Genomic DNA, 10,982 nt, shown 5'->3' with positions numbered 1-10,982 from the left:
TAGAATATTGCTTAATATAATAAATAAAAGAGCAGCAAAATATGTTTTAAGTAAGCCTAATTAATGATCGCCGGTTAAAAAGATGGAATACAAAAATAATTAGGGATAAGCAAACTATTAGAAAGAATGTCTTACTGCGTATGAAGTGGGAATAGTACTGTAAATAAAACGGAATAAACTATTAAATATGAATGTATTATCCCGGAGTCCAATTACACGCTGGGTGGGGAGAACGTGTGGGTGGGATGGTTGGTGATCACGCGCTACGTACGCGTCTCGACACAGGGAAACACACACACACACACACACGCACACAAACACACCAATGATCGCTTTTAAGTGGCTGTTACCCCGTCAATACAGCACCACTGTCGTGAGAAAGAAATCGGTTGAATCGACGTGAAGTCAGATTAAAAGTTGTAGCAGTGTACACCGCCGTCATGCCCGACGGACTAGTAACAAGCAGGTAGGAGGAGACACTAACAGATTGTTCTTTTTGCGTCGCCTTGTTATTCATGTTGCAACAACCCAACAGTTTTCGCACTCGACATTCAATCGCATTCAAATGAGATGTAAATGTTCTGAATAAAGCAGCAGGTTAACACGGTTTAAATCGTACAACTTAAGCGCAACTTTAAATATTGTATTATTTTTATTGCCAAGTCTAAAGGTTAACAGGCTCGCGTGAATAAAGGCATGACTTCAATGCATAGTTTCAAGACGTTCGTCGACAGGTACTATAGGCATAGAGACCTAATGGTAAAACCTCTTACAGCAATTCTCTTGTGCTACCAGGAGTCTGCAGAACGAGGCCACGGGCATCGACCTGATGGTACCTCTTTTCCAAGAGGTGCACGGGGCCATGATGACGGGCCACGTTGAGTACCACATTATTGTCATTACAAGGATGGTTGCCTTCAAATCTCCGAGGCATAAGCCAGGGGATGTAGTGCAACTGGTGGTAAGGTTTTTCAAAGCAGAAACAACCCTTGAATTAGACACAGTCTAGACTCTAGATTCTAGATTAAAGCATTGCTCATTCTGTAAAATAATAAAATAATCAATGATCAAATATACTTTATAACAATATTATCACTTCACGATAAACATTGCAATACTAATTCGTTCATTCAGACTATTGGAGACTATAACATGGAAAAAATACATTTCGATACAACTATTTCTTTTTCTATCCAAAAAGGTATCCAAAAAGTACAGCGAAATGGACGAGTTTTATTACAGACTCGTCGCCCGCTATCCCAACTTTCCCCTACCTGCTATGCCACGCAAGACCTTATTTGTGGGAGAGAGTGACATTCGTGAGCGCAGGGGGGCCTTTGATGAGCTCATGAAGGCCATAGCTAAGCACCCCACACTCGCTACCTGTTCGGACTTGATGGAGTTCCTAGGTAAAACTCAGCTTTCACTATGACCATAGTAATACACCTTCACAGAGGTGTCGCTCAGAACACTAAGTATTGGTCTGCTCCTTTTATTTGGGACTAAGAGCACCGGGTCACAGACTAAACTAGTAAATATGGGTCAACTACTCTACCTCTGTAAATGGTTTACATAGATAGTCTCTATTACATCGGTTTCCCACAACTTCCTGTCAGTGTTTTTCACAATAAAATGTATATGAAATTCTGTATGTATACAAACAAAACTCACTGTGCCTCCTTCTGCAGGCGCTAAGTCCTGTGATGTGGACGTGAAAAGTAGAAATGTGTTACTTGGTGAAGAGCCAGCAGAGGAGGAGGACAATTTCTTCCTAGGCGACGAGGCATTAGCTCCCAGCACCAGAAGACCAGCAGTGCAGCCAAGGAAGCCCAGTCCCATTAAAGAGGAGAAAAAAACCAACGGTGATGATGAGGAGGAAGAGGCGAAGAGTGAAGAGCTGTACCTTGATCCTTTAGGAAACACCAAGTGAGCATTTCTTTTTCATGTTGGTCATTTCAAAACTCAACAGAAAGCCCAACACAGGTCACACTTCATTGAACAACTAACAAACCACACTTAGAAATCTGTGCTATACGATAAACTCTTTCTTTTCCCTTTCGCAGGTCAATCCCTAAGAAGGCCAAGCCACCAGTGAAGCCTAAACCTATGAATGCACCTCTGTTTGGAGATGACGAGCCTGTGGATACCAACTTCCTTCATTATTCTAATAAAGGTGCAAGCAACACGCATAGAAATATCTTAATTAACCACCATAAAAACACCTCTTGGTGCAACATTAATCTGCGCTTATATCCTGGAATGCTGAAAGAAAAATCATCAGTCTTATTCAAAACCAAAATGTATTAAAAAATAACAAATTATTAGCCATTTGTGTTAAAATGATGACAGGATTATTAATCTTTGCCTGTAATACTGTTACCCGCATTTGTACGTTAAGAAAAAATCCAAACCACTTGTTATTATAGAAAATATATAACTTCTGCTTTATTTGTTCTGAGTGGCCGGTGTGTCATGCCTGACATGATGCCTGTCATGTTCTCACGTGGTGTCCACAAAATGGAGACATTTATTCAAAGTGGAAGAGAGCCCTGTTTCTACAAAATAAAACTAAATGGCATAGATAATTATGTTCACTATCATAGACTGAGGTGTTTACAACCAAACAAAAAAACAGATTCTGGGTTCACTGGCATTTCATATGTGACACATATAGGACACAGGCTTGTGGTAACTGGGCATGTTTAAATGGGGAAAACTTAAGGGTTAGAGCTTTACTGAGCAAATTGGATATGGATGGCATGGGTAATCCCTCTGACGTTTAATAAGATTAATAAGGTTAAAACTGTATTGATATACTGTATTGATCATTGTAGGATACGGTAATTCTGTTTTCTTTGGTGATTTAATTTAATGGCATAAGATGCCAGAAATCACAGAACCCAAATGCACAAGGCAAAACAGACTACATCAAGGTGAACCCTTGTCATCTAACATCTATGCAACTGCTACATGTCTCTTATGTCAGGCTCTGCACTGTACTTATGGAGAATCTATCGCTCCCTCTCTCTACAGGCCATTTTAAGTTGTTTGAAGATCCAGTCCTTGGTGGGACAGTGAACCTGGGGGATTCCCTGTTGCTTCCAACTGCACACGGACAGCAGTCAGAGCCCTCTGCCGGGCTGTTTTTGGATGAAGAAACGGACACACTATTTAGGTACAGATCATGCAACCCAATCCTTTGATTGGCTTTCACCTACGCCCGCTTAACACCTGGGCTTAACAGGCATTTTGGGGAATGGGCTATGAATCGGATGCGTCAAAATGCATGAAAAGCCGGAACAGACCACATTAGGAGGGGGTCTGGGACGCATTCTGACCACATCCAACGTCAGTGTAAATGCATTTTACTCCCCAGCACACATATAGCTTTCATCTACATCCGAGGGATGAGTCTCCAATAGAGAAATTATATGTAACCGAGTTCTCTGAAGAAAAAGTGAGGTTAGCTGCCATCGTTTTAAACACAAAATATAACATTTGGACCTTGTGTTTCCCTGCAGGATACAGGACGACTTTGACAAGCTGCTGCAGGTGACGAAAAGGAATAAAAACAAACCGTCTTCAGCCCCAAAGCCCAACTTGAAGCCGAAACCCACATTGTTGGAGAAGCCTTCTACTGAGGCGGGACCGCTGGCTGTAGATCAGCTCAAGGGCCAGATCGACATCCTCAAGTACATCCAACAAAATGAGTCTGATGGCACTCTGGAGGAAGACCTGTTCTAAGTGCCTCAATCCTCTTACGTGGAAAAAAATCTGTTTACCCAAAATGATACAATCATCATGTTCCAAGATGTGAGCATCGATCTTTGAAACTTATTTTACCGCCTTTTGTGAAACCTTTAAGCATTAGCACTTTATTATGCATATTGTTTGCATAAATATTGATCACACTATTAACATGAATTTATAGACTAATGGCAAAAATTACATTTTGTGAGTGACACAGCAATTAGACATGAAGAAACTAATCCTAATGGCTGAGGCAGGTTACTGGGAACACGTTGCTAATTTTATTGTTGGGATGGAAAATGCAGTCCTTTTTTATTTTTTCATAGCAAACAGGATTTTTTCTAGACTTTGCGCTTAGCCTGTGTAAATATTGGATTTAACTGGCATTTTTACATTTATGAGAGCTTGTAGAGCATTTCCGCAGTATTAACAGTAACAGTCTAGTTGAAATGTCTCATCATTGTGTGTCTGTAATTAACAATCAAATACTATGATAATATGCTGTGAGAAAGCCATCTCCAATAATCTTTTTACTACTTTACACTATGATTTTGTCAATTTTAACATTAACCACATTGCTGTGATTAAATTAAGCTGGGAAATGCCTTTGACCGATTGATTATAAAAAACGTACATTTTGTGCCTTTAAGTGCTTCCATCGATAAAGATGAGGACCTACCAGGCTTGGGTTTCTTGTATAGATAACTCTTAGGCTAGACTGAACTGAGATGAGATATGCCCTATTGTTATTGGACAGCATTCTCCATGTGGTGCATAGCAACATGCATTTTTCATAAGCTTTGCCTACTTTAATTTAAATAAGAAAACATAACAAAGCAAATGTAAAATGGGCAGATGTACACACACTTTCAAGATGTGTGTACATTTAATGAGAGCTGAAACAAACCATCAACAAAACTGCTAAATCCCACAATTTCATTGTATTCCAACAAGATAATGCCAGGAGAACAGTTCTTAGCTTTCATTGAAATACTTGTTTTTCAAGAGTAGTACATTACTCGTCTTCTATGTGCTCCAGGGTCCCTAAAGCATGTCTCTGGAGCCAGCAGCATCTCGCCCCATGTTGGCGTAGACCGACCTGTACACAGCCAACACGTCCAGGGCAGAGGGCCGGAGCCTGGGGTCCCTTCTCTTGCACTCCTCGTGGATCTGGAAGAGGTGGAAGTGTGCCACATCCCCGCCGGGCACCCTCCCCATCAGATGCCGCGTCACATCGGGAATCTTCCACACGTCGCTGAGGTGATCGTAGCCGGGCATCAGCTCGTCTGAAAACGGCTGGCCGCCGCCGTCCTCCTCCTCCTCCTCGCCGCCGAAGGGCCACAGTTGCTCTGGGGCCACAAAGTCCCCCGTGAGCTCCCGGTGACCGCATTTGGCGAGAAGCCCCCTGGACGGGTCCACCTCGGGGAGGGCGTCCAGGTCGTTGACCACCAGGCGGAAGTCGGCGGTCAGCAGGAACTGGGACAGGGTCTTCTCCAGGCTGTTGGAGTCGCACATCACGCGGCAGCCCGCCGGGCTGGCGTGGAGATAGCTCAACGCTGATACGTAGTCCAGGGCCAGGCGCAGCCGGGTCTGCCAGGTGTCGCGGCTGCGGTGGCGCTCCTGGGCCAGCGTGGCGTCCAGGCTGAGGAGCGAGCCCAGCGGGTGGTACTCTGTGACCAGGAGGACCTCCTCCGGGCACCAGCCCACAAGCTGCACCACATGGGGCCCCTGCAGGGTCTGCAGCATGGTCACACCGTGGAGGAAGTCCTCAAGGTACTCAGGTGAGGTTAGAGTAGACAGGGCCACCTTCTGACCACGCCACTCAGACAGGTAAACCTGGAGAGAAACATCATGATATTGGGATTGAAGTCAAAGTTAATTTAATACACTTAGTCTAGTACAAAACATAGCTTCAATGGTTTAAGTAGTTACATTTACATTCAGGGAATTTAGCAGACACTTTTATCCAAAGCAACTTACAATAAGTACTTTTCATATGACAGTTCACATGACGGGTGTGTTACAGTACAGGGACAAAAAGAGGGAGTTCTATAAAACTCATTGTAACTTTCTTAATGCGTAGAAATTGTAGAATTTCTAGTGAACGCAAAAAAATATGAAAATATATCAACTATCTAATCACTCCATAATAAATACTAAAATGGATATGAATATTTTCCCGATGCAAACACTAAATACATTTGATGACGGTGTTAGCCTACCTGCTTGACTGCTCCCTGTCCGATGAGCTTCAGCTTGCGTACCTCAGCCTTCACCTGCGGACACTGCAACCAGGGGTAGCAGGTTTTCATAGAAGCCATTCTGAAGTGTCTGGGCGGACAGCCCATATGAGGTGACATCGGGTGTTCATCGCTTTGATGCAAAGAGTCCAGGTACAGGTAGATCAACACATTGCCAAACAGCAGAGCACCTAGGCATACAATCACCACCGGAACACTTGTTGATGTGGGGATGTCCCGCCGGGCCATCGTGGTAAACACGGGACCTTGGGAACGAGTGTGGGTTCAGTGTTAACAACTTTGTAGGAACTGATATACATACATTTTCATTCACCTGACCTCACGAAATTTTTGTCATATTTTGATACACACCCAAAATAGTAACTAGCTGTAAAAACATAGCAGGCTCATAGTTGTAATTGTAACATACTTCCGGAACCAGAGCCGTTCAAAAAGGGGGCTGCAGCCGCGGCACTGGTGCTCTGGTCCACCGGAAAAGGAATCGACTGACTGCGCTGACAACATCCGTTTTAACTGAAACGGTTTTTGAATCGTCATTCGACTATTCGTTGCTCAGTACATTTAATTGATAAGTGTTCGTTACTGATAAGACTGGCATAGCGTTAAAATCACCAGAGGTAAATCAAACACTTAAGCTATATATCTAAATTATAATTTGAAGTAGTAACTCCGCGGTGTTCTAACTTGGGCTTTAAGTATCAATGTGTCCACACGTTGTTTTCTTTACTTCTCACAAGTAGAGGTGCATATTTAGATCACAATGGCCATAATTAAACAGAAAGCTTATTCTTTCTCATTCTGTTCATAACCAGAGGAGCGACAATGACTTCCGAGACACACAACTCGTTCAGAGGCGCGGACTTCAACCGGCGTCACTGTTCAGAGGCCGATGCTGACCCGCAGAAGGAGAACCACGACCCCGTGTTCAGCGGCTACAGACACAGAACCCAGTCTGAGCCCAGTGATGATGACGACTTTGACCAGTGTAAGTTATTAAGGCTAGGTAAACTATTCCTAACTGATAAGAAGAGCACCCTCATAGATGTACATAACACGCCATGCCTGCTTTTCCTTTCTATTTGCAGATCTCGAGTGGGCTACGCCAAAAGGAAAAGCCCCACTGCAGAAACAATATACTGCAAAGAAGAATAGGTATGCAAATGTCATGCATGTCATTTTAAGTTCCTTCAGATTTTTATTCATCTTCCCAGGGTCATGACTATTATTACATTTTTGTTGCAGCTCAGCTATCGTACAACTGTTTACAAATTGGTGTGCATCTTTTCAGTTCACATGCGGTGGTGGTGAGCTCAGACAGTGATGATGGCTTTGAAAACTGTGAGTAGTGAGTGCTGGGTTTTATTAAATTAGTTATGTAGTGGAAAGTCGTGATTTTAATGTTCTGTTATTGCCTACCAAAGTTCTAGACCGTATGAAAACACCCAAACCTCAGAAGACGCCATCGGTCAATAGCGATGACAGGTGAGTAATCAACTGTATAATGTTGCTCAAGCGGGTCATTTTCTGTTTGCTCTTATATCACTCTGTATGTTTTCTTTTCATTTAGCTTAAAAAACTTTATTGTGCTTGACTTCTCATCTGACGATGAATTCATCCAGAAAAAACCTTCAACAGGTAACTGTTGTTATACTTGAAGCTGGGGCACACACAACATTAATCTAGTGACAAGACAAACGATTGAAGCGGCTCTCCAATTATATCTTGTTATTTCAGGGCCAAAGGGCAGTCGGACTCCGGTCTCCCTAGCTTCTCTGAGGACACCACTCGTGAAGTGTGACTCCCCGGTCTTCCACAGTGACAGCGATGACGACGACATGGGCATCGTTGTTAATAGCACCTGGAGGACACGTCACAAGAAGCCACAGGTGCCCACAAAGACTCCCAAGCCCTCAGATGTGGTGACTTTTGATGAAGACAAGGGTTCCCCCCTGGTGTTTCAGTCTCCCCTTCATCTGCCTCCCCCTCGCATACCTGATCTCAAAGTGCCCACACATCGGACTGCCACGCAGCTCCCCGTACCCCCCACCCGTCCTGCCAGAATCCAGTCGGCCCCTTCCAAGTTTGATGACTCCAGCAGCTCGGAAGAAGAGTTTGCCTCCCTCCTGGAGAGGCTGAAAAGGAAGAAAGTTCTTAGCGTCAACTCACCAGCACCAATCCCCGACACAGGTAGCCAGACTACGTAGCTTTATCCGAAGGCTCCATCAAGCTGAATTGCTTTGTTTTTGTTTGTAAAACTTGTGGTTCTATATTTGTGAATTAAGATAACCCGTGGAAGCCCCCTGTGGCCATAGCGACGGTGAAGGCTCCGAGAGCACTAGTGCCTAAGTCAGTAGAGCGCAAACCTGTTGTTTTCAAGACTCCAGGAAGGCCTACGATACCAAAACCCACCGTCAGTCAGACGGAGCCCAGACCGGGTCCACAAAGCAGGTATATCACCATAGGGCTAAAAGGTTTTTAAAGATAGCGATCTGTTTTTATATATTTTTGAATCAACGCATATCCAATTCTCAGAAAGAACACGCAGCATGCTCGCTAACCTAGTTAATCCGTCTGCACTGATTATTGTTCTTAATATTGCATCACATCTTTGATCTGACTCCCTCAGAGTGCCAACATGTAGAACCCCGGGCTGCTTCCTGCAGTCGCTGTCAAACCCCGAGTCCAGTTACGAGCGCAACTTCAAACAGACGAAGGAAAGCCTCACCAGCAAGCTCTACGCGCTGTACAACACCAGTGTGTTTGATAGCAAGGTGAACAATGGGTCCAAACCAAAGGAGACGTGATGGTGTTTGGCTTACCGTACTTTGTTATTCTAGTTTTCCGAAGCAGCATCGGCCTGTATGATGAGCATTTTACCTTGCAGCTCCCCACTGATATGTCCGTGACCTGGAATAAAAAGTTGAGGAAGACTGCTGGCTACTGCATCTCTGGTCAGGAGAGGGCGGGAGGGAAGCGTTACACGCGCATCGAGCTCTCGGACAAAGTCTGCGACTCTGCAGGTAACTGCATGGACCTGCATGGTTCATCATTCTTTTTATAATGATTTTTTTGGGTGTTATCGTCTACCTAACGCAAGGGGGTTTACGGACCCATTACGTTCTTGCGGACCCTCCTTGCGTCCACCGCAAGGGGCCTGATGTGTGCCTCCCCAAAATGTGAACCTTGGGTCCGAGGCGGCGCAGCAGCAAGGGCTGTGAATGGTCCGCTCACTGAAACCCGACTCAGAACCAAAACAAGTTCATGACTACGTCAAAGCGTCTGCGTGGTCCTTGCGTTGGGTTGACTTCGAACCATAATCGGCCCTTTTGTTTCCTGCTATAACCATGGCATCTTCTAACATTGTGTTGACTGGTGCAAACGCCATTCCTATGAGTTTCACTGGGTCTATTTTCCGAGGACGGTAAATTCAGCCTCCTTCTTCTCCCACCTAGATCGTCTGAGGGACACGCTGGTCCACGAGATGTGCCACGCAGCCACGTGGATGATCAACGGCGTGAGGGACGGCCACGGAAGCTTCTGGAAGCTGTACGCCCGCAAGGCCACACTGGCTCACCCCGAGTTACCCATGGTCACGCGGTGCCACAGCTACGAAATCAAGTACAAGTTCCAGTACCAGTGCACCCGCTGCAAGAACACGTACGTGCCAACAAGCATGTTTACATGTATACTCAGCCGATGCATACATGTGCAATTATTCAAATTTTGATTGCGATTTCGATTTTTGCGTCAAACGATCTCCAAACTAACGAGTCATTTTGTTAGGTTCAATTTCCAAGTTCTCAATTACAAAGGTTTTTTTTGGAGAAATGCTGAATAAATGCATCATGTTTTCAATCTCAAAAACAATCGTTTGAATAACCGTGTCCCTAACTTTGATTTACCGTTTTGCTCATCCACCACAGAATCGGTCGTCACTCCAAGTCCCTGGACACCCAGAGGTTCATGTGCGCCCTGTGCACCGGCCCCCTGGTGCTGCTCACCCCGAGCAACCCGCGCGCCCCCGCTCCGTTTGCCGCTTTTGTCAAGGAGAACTATGGCAACGCACGCCAAGAGCTGGAGGGGAAAAGCCACGCAGACGTGATGAGAAAGCTGAGCGCAGACTTTGCCACTAAAGCTAAAGTCGATCAAAGCTGACGAGCAACGGCCTCATCCGGTTTGGGAGGGACTTACTCAGGTTTGCTTGCTCGAATTTTAAGGCGGGTTGTATGCCGTTCGGGACCACTGGCAACCATTCCTTAAATGAATGACCTAATTTATTTTGATCGATAAGTTGAGCTGTGCTCGTGATAGGTCGTGATAGGTTTTCCTACACTGAAGCCTTGTTTAAAAGTGAGTTTTTATATATCGTATGTTTGATTTCAATTGCCATTACTTGAAACAGGAATTATTTTTCTAAATATTTGCTTTTCTACTCAATACTGCAAATAATTGGCATTTCCCTTTGGCGTTTTTTTCTTTTGGTACTTTGTTCATTGTATGTCAATGATTGTGAGGAATTCTTGATGAAGTTGTTAATTCGTGACTTACGTTTGAATAAAGATACTTTTTTTAAATTTTCTTTAATGTGTTCCATTTGAAAGTAGTTTGAAGGATTTAGTTGCATCTATCCATGAGGTTGCAGATTGCAAACAACTGGATAGTCTAGCCAAGTTTCTGGAGAGGAGGTACCTTGATAGATTAAAGAAATTATAGGTCATAGTTTGAGTAAGAGTGACTGAGATTGTTAATTGAGAGCGCGTCCTCTCTTCAGCCATTCGTCTGGTCTGTCAGCCTTCAACGACGAATATTTAAAAACATTGTCCCAAAGAAAATCGTAGTCCATCTAAAGTAGACACATCATTACTATCGTGTGATGTATGTGTAAATGTTTGCATAGCTAAGCTAATACCTAGAGTAGGCAAACACTGCGATTTATCAACAGTTCACATGCAAACTGCCAGGAGTGGGAAT

At 44.2% G+C, this 10,982-nt stretch overlaps 2 protein-coding genes across 3 annotated transcripts; both read left to right on the top strand.

Moving 5' to 3' along the window:
- The first annotated feature begins 290 nt into the window (after window positions 1–290).
- Window positions 291–4,911, top strand: hs1bp3 (HCLS1 binding protein 3). 2 transcript variants are annotated; one of them, XR_013812164.1, is made up of 8 exons: window positions 291–466; window positions 796–961; window positions 1,202–1,409; window positions 1,689–1,926; window positions 2,064–2,173; window positions 3,034–3,175; window positions 3,522–3,813; window positions 4,790–4,911. XR_013812164.1 is itself a non-coding variant. In XM_079745041.1 (7 exons), the coding sequence occupies exons 1-7, from the start codon at window positions 441–443 to the stop codon at window positions 3,742–3,744; spliced, it is 1,113 nt and encodes a 370-aa protein (XP_079601167.1). In that variant the 5' UTR covers window positions 291–440; the 3' UTR covers window positions 3,745–4,390. The 2 variants fall into 2 exon arrangements, 1 of the variants encoding a protein (XP_079601167.1); XM_079745041.1 differs by lacking the exon at window positions 4,790–4,911 and having other exon boundaries at window positions 3,522–4,390.
- Window positions 4,912–5,339: 428 nt separating this feature from the next.
- On the top strand, window positions 5,340–10,585 carry gcna (germ cell nuclear acidic peptidase). The gene is made up of 12 exons (XM_079745040.1): window positions 5,340–5,531; window positions 6,824–6,996; window positions 7,097–7,163; window positions 7,300–7,349; window positions 7,433–7,493; window positions 7,579–7,646; window positions 7,746–8,198; window positions 8,294–8,459; window positions 8,638–8,782; window positions 8,896–9,031; window positions 9,464–9,668; window positions 9,935–10,585. Exons 1-12 carry the CDS (start codon window positions 5,470–5,472, stop codon window positions 10,164–10,166), a joined length of 1,818 nt encoding a protein of 605 aa, XP_079601166.1. The 5' UTR covers window positions 5,340–5,469; the 3' UTR covers window positions 10,167–10,585.
- The last annotated feature ends 397 nt before the right edge of the window (window positions 10,586–10,982 follow it).

The sequence above is a fragment of the Pollachius pollachius genome (assembly GCF_949987615.1).
Source record: "Pollachius pollachius genome assembly, chromosome: 10".
Lineage (NCBI taxonomy): Eukaryota > Metazoa > Chordata > Actinopteri > Gadiformes > Gadidae > Pollachius > Pollachius pollachius.
Note: the sequence above shows the minus strand (reverse complement) of the source record. Positions and strands in the feature narration are given on the sequence as shown.

Bases quoted from the DNA above. Each gene is read 5' to 3' on its own strand.
- hs1bp3 (XM_079745041.1), top strand. From the start codon at position 441: ATGCCCGACGGACTAGTAACAAGCAG. The intron at 1,927-2,063 runs GTGAGCATTTCT...TCCCTTTCGCAG, and splicing joins GATCCTTTAGGAAACACCAA to GTCAATCCCTAAGAAGGCCA. The intron at 2,174-3,033 runs GTGCAAGCAACA...CTCTCTCTACAG, and splicing joins CCTTCATTATTCTAATAAAG to GCCATTTTAAGTTGTTTGAA.
- gcna (XM_079745040.1), top strand. From the start codon at position 5,470: ATGGGGCCCCTGCAGGGTCTGCAGCATGGTCACACCGTGGAGGAAGTC. The intron at 6,997-7,096 runs GTAAGTTATTAA...TTCTATTTGCAG, and splicing joins TGATGACGACTTTGACCAGT to ATCTCGAGTGGGCTACGCCA. The intron at 7,494-7,578 runs GTGAGTAATCAA...CTTTTCATTTAG, and splicing joins TCGGTCAATAGCGATGACAG to CTTAAAAAACTTTATTGTGC.